Consider the following 11,205-nt stretch of genomic DNA (forward strand, 5'->3'; position numbering starts at 1 on the left):
TAGAGATTAACATTAATGGTTTCAATGATATAGGTCTGATAAAGTAATAAATTATTTCTCTGTTCACTGATTACTACGTCAAAATAACACAATAAACAATTTGTATTTCTAATCTGGCATTATATACATAATTTTTGATAGAATCGTTGAGTATTATATGAATAAAAATCTATCAAATTTTCAATTTTATGTTTCACGTGATCTCTAGTAACTGTTAGCATATTAGAAGGTATGAATGATAAGAAAATGTAAATTGTCAAAAAGAATAAAAATAAACAGTGACAATTAAAATAATAAAATTAAATTACCAATCTTATATTTATAAACTATATCTGCAAGTTTTATTAATATAAAACAGTTGATCTTGTTTTAATAAAAAATTATTATGATGTGAATCTGGACAAACAAGTTACTCGTGGATAAAAATAAAAATTTTTAATCTAATTTTCTCAGCAGAATGTTGATTTTAAATAATTGTACGTCAGTACTAATTATCATCCAATTTATTTTATGCATTTTTGTTTTATTATCTACGAGTTCATTTTCGTCAAATGAAATCCAAGTTAATTTCTTCTCAAATAAATATTCATTACTCGAAAGTTTTAATAAAAGACAAAATAGATCAGAAGCTTGCTACTGCTCCTGATACGCAGGAACAAATTCGTGCGGAGACTAACTGTCAAGAGTAACTCTATCGAAATTAATCTGTAAGGCCCGTTGCCCTTAATTACACAAGAATACGAGGATAAGAGTGTCTTCGAATTGTAAGCTTGTTCGAGTCAATCGAGCTAAGAATCCCTAATTCTACCCTTAATCTAAGCTCGATTGCATCTACCAAAGTGATGAGGATGAACATCGATCACCAGAGGGAGGATCGGTCAAGCCAATCTTCAAAGTCGTCACCTTGGCGTTTCTTGTTTTTTGCAACATTCCCACTCTGGTGTCTAGAGTCCAGGTAGACCATGCAAGGGTGAACGAGAGATTGCCTTTTTAATAACAATTGCACCCCGGTGCACCGCAGTTGTGAGCCAACGTGAGTTTACGATAGGTCAAACGCTATTGAGTCGAGGAAGAGCTCCAAGGATTCCAAATTCTGTGTGGAATTTGGAGATTCCTTAAACTACCCTAACGTAATTTGCCAAAGAAATGTCTCTAAATTCCGAACCTCAAAAATAACTATAAGTCACGTCCGTATCGTAAACCCATGTTTGTCCTCTGCATCTTTATTGTTGATGTTCGTCCACAAATGCCGATCATTATCATCAAATTAAGTAACTATGTATATCTTTCGTTGACGCAGTATCTATTTGCGATGCAGAAGTGCTCCGACAATTATTCGTAACCGCCCAATTAAACGATTCTGGCATGAGTCGAACAGCTTTTGCTTATCGTGCACCATCTGTTTATAAATTGCAAATGGAAGAAATGTATTATCTTATCATTCGAACTGAAGTATCAATACATTCTGTCGGCTTTATAAACGAACCACCTACGAATATCACCAGCAGAATGAACTCAAGCATGATGACACGCATTCTAAGTAGTTTCTTCCTTATTTGCAGTATCAGCGGTAAACACAACAACTTTTCTGACTTCGTTTTCCTTTCATTTCTCATGAACTGCCCGGCTGCACTGTTCTCTATAATATTAACTACACATATATCACGCACTCGCGTACAATGTTGTAGCTTATTGTTAGTTTTAGTTTGTTATCGTCAAGAATGATAAAGTATAATGTAGAAACGTTTTCAAGTCGAAGTTCATCGTCACCGTAAATTTGCAGAATCGTTTTTGTATCGTTAATTTGATATAAAAATAATGTTTACAGGTGTCTGGTCGGTTCAGGAAGAGATCGTTGATGCTTTGGAAAATGGAGCTCTTTCGCCTGAAGAAGCCTTCTCGGATCTGGTAGTGTTCGACGACGATGGTAAACCTGTTAAAATAGATTTCGATCTAAATGATCCGGAAAGCGAAGAAGAAACTAGACAGCAGTTGAAGAATCGTGTCATCTTCCACTTGCATACAAGATCGAATCCGAAACAACCTAAGACTTTACGCGTGGGTGACGTGGCTGCTTTGAACAAGAGTGACTTCAATCCGAAGAAACATACAAAATTCATTACACACGGATGGATGCAATCTTCCAAGAACGATGCTTGCACCAAAGTTCGTGATGGTACGTGTTTCTGGATTATTAAAGAACTCGATATTTAATCAGAATGTTTGGGTACATTCTGAATAGAAATATTGTGGTAACCAGTATATTATTTAATTTCATAATATTTAAATTAATCTTAAAGCTATGTGCAGAAAATTTGCTTCCATGAATTTGTCGCGTTCGAAAAGTGTATCAAAGAGTTATATATTTCTTTATTGTATAAATTGTCTAAGGTTCCATGTCAAAGTTTGTGGCATCAAAAAGCAATTAGACGTTCTAGTCGGTCTTGGCACAAGCAAATTTGAGAAACTAAATTTGAAAGTTTAATTTAATTCAAAATTTTTCGACTCTAGTTCGAAATAAGAAAATACATACAAAATTTGTATAACATAAGAGATTAATGATAGATTGAGAACTAAATTTCTTTTACTCTATAAATATTACTAATAAAAATAGGCGTCGTGAATGACTGTCAAGTTATCAAGAAATTGTTTTTCTATAAAATTTCAAACATAGCTTCAAATTTCAGAAACACGAATTTGTTCGTGTCTTATTAGAAGCCTATAATATTGCAAAAATTGTGATACCATCACGTGTCACGCAAGTGAAAATTTTTTGTTTCTTTTTCTCAATATTATCAAGAAGTCGGTGTAGATTTATTTTTTGTTCAAATTTGAAATAAATTGGATATTTGCCTGAGAGTTAAATAAACCTAAAGAAGTTACTATAACAAAGGACTAGAGTCAACACCTTTTCTGAACTGAATAAAATACCTAAATCGCGTAAGCTTTATCTTTTAAAAGAGTTCTCATCGATTCATTCATTATTCCTTATCTTTTGCAGGTTTCCTTAATAATGGCGATTACAACATCATTGTAGTGGATTGGCAAAAAATATCGAAGAGGCCATATCTTTGGGTCAGTAGACGAATACCGATGATCAGTAAATACGTCTCCTCCATGATTAATTTTCTTGAGGAACAAGGGATGGATATATCTAAGGTGACAGTGGTCGGCCACTCTCTAGGCGCTCATATCGCCGGATTGTCGTCTCATTACGCAAAAAAGAGGGTGGATTTTGTTGTCGGTAAGTCCATTTAGCCATATTGATATTTACAATCCAGTTCTAAATGTAGAGTTCAATACGTACGAATTTCAATAGAAAATTAAATGGAGTTCAGAAATCTCTAATTTTTCAATACGATATGAACCTTCGAACAATTTTATTGTAACACGATTGTCGATAGTAAAAGTAGTAGTCAATTTCTGAATATGTACATTTATTTATCGACGTTTCTGCCTGTGCTGAAGGTCTTCTAAATATTGCAGTAAAAACATACGAAACTAAAATGAATACAATATAAATGGAAATCAAATGCATTATATTTAGAATAGATTCTAATGGAAAATGAACGCCTCTTCATAATCTTATTTCGACAAAAACGTATATTATTTCCTTCGTTTTATTCAAGGTGCTACCACAGTATTATTACCCTATATATTTCTCCCCTATTTTCTCTTTTCTTAGTTTTTAATTTGATTTCTCTCCACATACATCAAACTCCACTCAAACATTCTATCAAACGCGTTGGTTCGATCGTTCCTGTTCTAACAACGGGTTTTTAATATATCCATTTCAAATATGGATTCATATAAATATTTTATTCTCACAACTTACAAAATAGATCCAATATGTTCGTCAAATTAAGTCTTGTACAGTAATTTGTATCAAATATCTCAATACAATATAGACTCTTATTTTATATTTATTTTAATTTTTTAAGTTTTTTATATAATGACCCGAAGAAGACCTTCAACAGATTGGTAGGAAAAAATCTACAATTTCAGAAGTTGCTTCTACTACCAAAAAAGAGTCGCCAAACATTTTTCACACTGCATAGTTGCACGAATAATTATTGAACAGTTCTGCGATTCACGATACGTTGATAACTAGACTTAATGAAATGGAAGCTTTGTAGAGGGTTGTCCCAACCCCAAAATATAATAATTCGTATCATACTTGAAGTATTTCTTATATTTTTGCATATCAAGTGCATTCTGTAGTTTTGTCGGACTCAAAATTTCCCATTAATTCATAAACATCCTCAATCTATCGATAACGGTACAATCTCATCAACTAGCACATTCTAGTAGCTAATCTTGCGGTATCTCTTGATCTAATCCGTGTGGCACGATTGCCTCAGGCATCGATTGTCTCCGAATCTTGGTCGATTAGCTGGACAAAATAACTAGTTTGCTTAATTAGGAGTATCATTGCATGACAGGCTATCTCAGGAATGCTAAAACCGTTCTCTTTTTACAGGTCTGGATCCTGCATATCCAAATTTCGAGATTGCAGGCGTGGGCAGCAGGATCGCCAGCGGCGACGCGAATTACGTTCAGATCATTCACACGAACGGTGGTCTTCTCGGTTTCAAGTCGGCGATCGGCGACAGCGATTTCTACCCGAACGGTGGCACTGCGCAAGTGGGATGCACAGTTGACGTCGCGGGGGCGTGTTCACACCTACGCTCGGTTTACTATTTCGCGGAATCTCTCAACAGCAAGTCAGGTTTTTGGGCGTCCAAGTGTCAAAACGTCGCGGATGTCGATAAGCACAACTGCAAAACGAAGCCCGAAGCTGTTATGGGAGGCGCTGTACCTGATTTGAAAGTCAAAGGCGTGTACTACTTGAAGACGTCCAAGTCATCTCCGTATGCTCTTGGAAATTAATGTATTCCCCACCAGCGACATTACGATTTTATATTCGAAAATTCGAAGCGTTACATTCTATCCGAGAGGACTTTGAAGTTAAAACGTGAGTCCTACGACAGTGTATCAAAATTTTTGTACTCAATCCTCGATCGGTATTTCGTTATTTAGCATTCCAGTATTACGTTTTTTATTCAATTTTTACATTACGAATATCAACGAATAATTTGTTTGGGCTAAAGTGAATCCGGAATCTGACGTGCAAGGATTAAATCTCGAACTCTTAGCGACGTGTATTGACATTTCGAAGGTACAACTAGTTTCCACGCTCTGTAATTGTGCATCTTGTAAGGTGATAATGAAAACAGAGGTAAAAATGAATCTACAGTTGTTGCAAGTATTTTTCTGTTGCAATACTTAAAATTGGGTAATTGCGCTTTGATGTACAAAGTAGTATAGTCAGACGAAAGATCTTATGATGGTAAGCTGATAGTATTGTGGGATCGGGAAGATAATGACTCCGCTCTGTTCCGTTCCGCACAATTGTATTGTTGCTGTCGTACAACGACGTGACTCGTGGTGCGGGTTACGCTCGACTCTCTGGTACGATCATCGCCACCGTACCAAGAGGCCTTCAAAAACAAAAGACGGTCAGAGACGACGACAACGGCTTTTCGGCTCACGCGGCTCTGGTCGTCTCGTGTGCAACCATCGTCTCGTGTGCAACCATACATTGTAGCGGCTTCGAACGGCTAAGGCGTATGTGGTGCCTTGGCCGCCACACTACCCCCCTGCCAGTAATTGGCACAATTACGAAAAATTGACCGACTACATTACCACTACCATTTACTCTATTATATAAAATACGTTATCCTAACTAAGATTTACATTACAGTATTTGAACACAGTTGAAAAAAAAAAGGAATTTACATGGAGTTTAATATATAATACGTAATACCCAAAAATACATGAAAGTACATAAAAGTGATGGATAAAAATAAATGGTATATGATACTTATTATAATAATGCGCAAGCCTTAAGTACTACCGCGTAATTTGAAATCGCTCGGGAAAACGTACGCGTCTACCTGAACGCGTAACACGTTGCTGTATAACCGGCGCATTGTCAGGTACGTTTGTTTGTGTGACCGGCTGATTTTCTATGCTCACGGGATCCGGTCTGTTTTCTGCTAGCATATAAGCAGGCTTTAGCCTTTCAATTGATATATTTATTTCCTTACCTCTAATGTTTATTGTAAATGTTTTTTCGCCTCGGCGCACTACGGCGTATGGACCTTCATAAGCGGGTTGTAAAATAGTTTTGGCTGAATCTGTTCGGATGAAAACATGTGTTGAACTGCTAAGATCTTTGAAAACGAATGTACGATTAACGGAATGGCGTGATGCATTAGAGGGACTCAATTTAGAAAAATGGTTGCGTAGTCTATTAGTAAAATCGGAAGCATTTTCTGTGCCTTCCGCTGAATGCGAAGACAAGAACTCTCCCGGTAATCTTAATGGCTCGCCATAAACTAATTCCGCTGAGGTAGCGCCGAGGTCTTCTTTCCAGGCGGAACGAATACCGAGTAGAACCGTCGGAAGTATTTCTGTCCACCTGTCGGATCCGTGGCACCTTATAGCCGACTTGAGCTGTCGGTGAAAACGCTCTACCATCCCATTGGCCGCTGGGTGATACGCCGTTGTGCGAAGGCGTGTGGATCCAATTAAATTGTTCAGCGCAAAAAATAATTTGGATTCGAACTGCCTACCCTGATCGGTGGTAATCCGTACGGGAGCACCAAACCGCGCTACCCAACCGTCATAAAAGGTTCGAGCTACGGTTTGGGCCTCCTGATCGACCATGGGGAAGGCTTCCGGCCACCGCGTATATCTGTCTACACAGGTCAGACAATACCTGAAACCTTCGGACACCGGTAAAATTACTATGTCTAAATGAATGTGTTCGAATCGCGCAGAAGGTTTAACAAATGTAGCCAATGGTGCAGTCACATGACGGGAAATTTTTGATCTTTGGCACGGTATACAGCAACGTGTCCACGTGCGAACATCTCTTTTAATCGACGGCCAAACATAACGTTGCGTTATGAGCTTGATCGTCGCGTTAATACCTGGATGTGATAATACATGTAACATATTAAAAACTGCACGTCGGAAAGGAGGGGTGACATAAGGTCTTACATTCTTAGTCGAAATATCGCAAAAAATTTCGGAACACGTGCCAGGCAACAAGACTTTGCGTAATTGCAGGCTAGATTCGCTATTCAACAACCGCTGCAACTCCTCATCCTGGGCTTGCGATTTTGCCAATTCTTCGAAATTAATCGAGTGGTTAACCGTTTCCACTCTGGACAGTGCATCGGCAACGACGTTGTCTTTACCGGAAATATGTTGAATATCTGTAGAGAATTGCGCAATGTAATCTAGGTATCGGAATTGTCGAGGAGAGCATTTATCTAATTTCTGTTTGAAAGCGAAAGTTATGGGTTTATGGTCTGTAAAAATCGTGAAATGTCTGCCTTCGAGCATATGTTTGAAATGTTTTATTGCTAAATAGATAGAAAGTAGTTCCCGGTCGTAAGCTGAATACTTCTTTTCGGCAGATCCTAATTTCTTAGAAAAGAATGCTAATGGTTGTCGTTCGTTGCCGACGCACTGATGTAAAACAGCTCCTACGGTGTAATCAGAAGCATCGCAGGTAACCGACAATGGAGCGTTGACCGCAGGATGAGAAAGCAGGGTTGCGTTTGCTAAACTATTTTTGGTATTTTCGAAAGCCTGACGCGCTTCCGAAGTCCAGGCTATCGAGGTCTTGCCCTTTAAATTGCCGGCTAGAAGGTCGTTCAAGGGTGCTTGAAAGCGAGCGGCATCTGGGATAAAACGGCGGTAAAAATTAAGCATTCCCAAGTACTGCCTCAAATCCTTCGCGTTTTTCGGAAGGGGAAATGACTTTATGGCTTGTACCTTGCCGGGCAAAGGTTGAGTGCCGCTTTCATTTACCCGATAGCCTAGAAATTTAACTTCTTCCTGTCCGAACGTGCATTTATTCGGATTAACAACAATGCCATAATCTTTTAATCGTTTAAATAATAATTCTAAATGGCGCAGGTGATCGGCTTGGGATTCTGAGGCGACCAAAATGTCGTCTATATACGCGTAACAAAAATCGAAACCGCGTAAAATTTCGTCGATAAAGCGCTGAAATGTTTGCGCGGCATTTCGTAACCCGAACGACATGTACGGGAATTCAAAAAGCCCGAACGGCGTTGTAATGGCCGTTTTTCCGACGTCTTCCGACGCAACCGGAATCTGATTATAAGCTCGGACGAGATCTATTGTGGAAAATACCTTTTTGCCACTCAGTTGTTGCGCAAAATCCTCAATGTGACGCACGGGGTATCGGTCGGGAATTGTCCGTGCGTTTAACGCTCTATAGTCACCGCAAGGCCTCCAAGCTTCTTCGCCCTTCTTCGGAACCATATGAAGGGGTGCTGACCACGCGCTCTTCGAAGGACAAGCGATGCCCATCTTCACCATCGCGTCGAACTCCTTCTGGGCAGCCCTGAGCCGGTCCGGTGCAAGCCGCCGCGGCTTGCTGGAAACGGGTGGTCCAGGGGTTGTCTCGATGTAATGCACCGTTTGGTGCGTAGTCCTCATCGGGGTGCCGCTAGGCCGTGTAAGTTCCGGCATCTGCATCAGGAGCTGGTGGTAAACGGTAGTCCCTGCTACTGTCTTCACCGACGGCGTTTCATCCTCGGCTCGTGTTCCGCGGACCGTTAACGACGTGGTCCGATCGACGAGGCGACGATTGCGGATGTCCACCATAAGATCGAAGTGATCGAGAAAGTCTACCCCGATTATGGGTTTTGTAACATCCGCAACCACGAATCGCCACACGAAATCCCGTCGTAGGCCGAGGTGCAGGTTTAACGACACTGTCCCGTAGGTGTTAATTACACTCCCATTCGCCGCCGCCAGCTGGTACTCCGATCTTTCTCGCAATCCGCCTAGCAGGCGGCGCGGAAAAACGCACAAATCGGCCCCGGTATCCACTAAAAATTCCGTCTTCGAGCTGTTGTCTAAGATGAAGAGGCGGCGTGATGCTGGATTTGTGTCGCTGGCCGCCATCAACGACTCCCCAGGTCGTTTCCCTGATCCGTGGCGTTCCAATTGCACGGTGCAACGCACCTCTGCGCGGCCGGACCGAACCGCCAATGGTACCAGCATTTCCCTTGATGGTCCATTTGTCCTCCCGCGGGCCGCTCTCGCGATCGCGATAGAGATCGTCTGCGGTAGCGCGAGTTTGGATGATTTCGGTGGGTCCACCTGCGACGGGAAGATTGCCCCTGGTCCACCAAGGATTCACGGATGGCAGAAATTTCCTGCCTCAAGGAAAGAGCCAATTGCGACATCTTAATGTTTAACATGGCCTCGATGTTCGGGCCCGGCGGGGGTATTTGGCAGGATGCAGATACGCCCGTAATCGCGGCCTCCGTGACGTGTACCCGCGGTGTCATCGTATCCGCAACAGCGTCTGCCAACTCTGCCACCTTATCCAGCGGGGTGTCCCGCTGCGTGGCTAAAATCACCTGCATATTAGCAGGTAGTCGGCCCATCCAAAGCGTCCGCAATACACCGTCCGAAAAAGCCGTACCGGCCAATCCGCGCAGGTGACGAAGAAATTGGGACGGTTTTCTGTCCCCGATTTCCTCGTGTTCCAATAACCGCCGCGTTTTCTGTTCCTGCGACGCACTAAGCCGGCGAATGAACTCATTTTTTAGCGTCGTGTACGGATCCGCGGCCGGGGGATTCATGATAATGTCTCTTACTTCCGCGGCGTGTCGCGCACTTAACGCGCCGAGAATGTACCCGAATTTCGTGGTCTCCGACGTTACATTGGATACCTCAAAACTTCTCTCTACCATTGAAAACCACATCTCCGGGTCTCCCGGACAAAACTCGGGTATCCGTACAGCGACGCGATCAACTGCCAACGGCACACCCGCGGATGTCCCTGCGTTAACGTTAGGGTCAGTCATTTTACCAGTCTTGGTCACAAAAAAAAATAGTTTCACCGCACACACACACCGCGCTTACTATTTGTCAGACCGTGTCCTTTTCTTATGTCCTTAACACTATACACTTATTTCTCTACCCTAACTAATATTGTCCGTATACGAAAAATGTCCAAATTTTCTTTAAAAAACTTTACTTGCGCGGCGAGATCACGTCGGGGTCACCAATGTGGGATCGGGAAGATAATGACTCCGCTCTGTTCCGTTCCGCACAATTGTATTGTTGCTGTCGTACAACGACGTGACTCGTGGTGCGGGTTACGCTCGACTCTCTGGTACGATCATCGCCACCGTACCAAGAGGCCTTCAAAAACAAAAGACGGTCAGAGACGACGACAACGGCTTTTCGGCTCACGCGGCTCTGGTCGTCTCGTGTGCAACCATCGTCTCGTGTGCAACCATACATTGTAGCGGCTTCGAACGGCTAAGGCGTATGTGGTGCCTTGGCCGCCACAGTATCATTATGTGGCATTTATATTACACTGGTTTTCATCACAACTACGAGTCTGTTACAAATTTTTACAAAATGTTCGAATCAATGTGATTTCTGTCAAAAAATATCAGTAGGATAAGAACTCATATTGTGAAAATTCAAGCAAATTACGCCGAATGCAAATTAACTAAACTAATTTGATAAATTGTTTTATATACGACATCCTAACAACTGTGTAGAGCAATGAATGTATATAGAACCCGAATCGATAAATCAGGAAAATACAACTATCGTTTTTTTAACAAATTCTTATGTACTTTATTATTTATCCCGCAATCCCTTCAAACTCTTGTGAAATATTTTGTGTTTCATTTAGGCAAAAATACACAATATTTAAGGAACTAGAAACCTTTTAATTTGATAAAAAATATTCGTTTTTCTTCGATATTTTTATCGATGAAGTTTGCATGTTAATTACTTATCATAACGTATGATATTGTACCTTGATGTCTTTTGAATCAGTTCCTGTAATATTTACTGTAAAGAACGATATTAAACAATATGTTATGAAGTCTAATATTGTAATGTTTGAAATAGAAATCGAATTAAAGTATACAAAAAAAAATATGGACAAAATATATAAAAGTATATTTTAATATAATATACAAATGCACATTAAAAAAAACAGTTATAGAATTTAATGTAAAATAAATAATATAGTATTGGGTGATTGTAATCAACGACCATCTGAATCTACCCTCGGGCTCTACAGGTAAATATTATTCTTTTCAATTAACCGCTTCAGACACA

General features: G+C 40.6%; 1 protein-coding gene across 1 annotated transcript; it reads left to right on the forward strand.

Moving 5' to 3' along the window:
* The first annotated feature begins 1,429 nt into the window (after positions 1-1,429).
* On the forward strand, positions 1,430-5,250 carry LOC122400688 (phospholipase A1 VesT1.02-like). The gene is made up of 4 exons (XM_043402269.1): positions 1,430-1,570; positions 1,829-2,176; positions 3,002-3,244; positions 4,481-5,250. The coding sequence occupies exons 1-4, from the start codon at positions 1,510-1,512 to the stop codon at positions 4,888-4,890; spliced, it is 1,062 nt and encodes a 353-aa protein (XP_043258204.1). The 5' UTR covers positions 1,430-1,509; the 3' UTR covers positions 4,891-5,250.
* The last annotated feature ends 5,955 nt before the right edge of the window (positions 5,251-11,205 follow it).

This window comes from Colletes gigas, unplaced genomic scaffold (genome assembly GCF_013123115.1).
Source record: "Colletes gigas isolate AHSC1104 unplaced genomic scaffold, ASM1312311v1 Colletes_gigas_Sc00019, whole genome shotgun sequence".
NCBI lineage: Eukaryota > Metazoa > Arthropoda > Insecta > Hymenoptera > Colletidae > Colletes > Colletes gigas.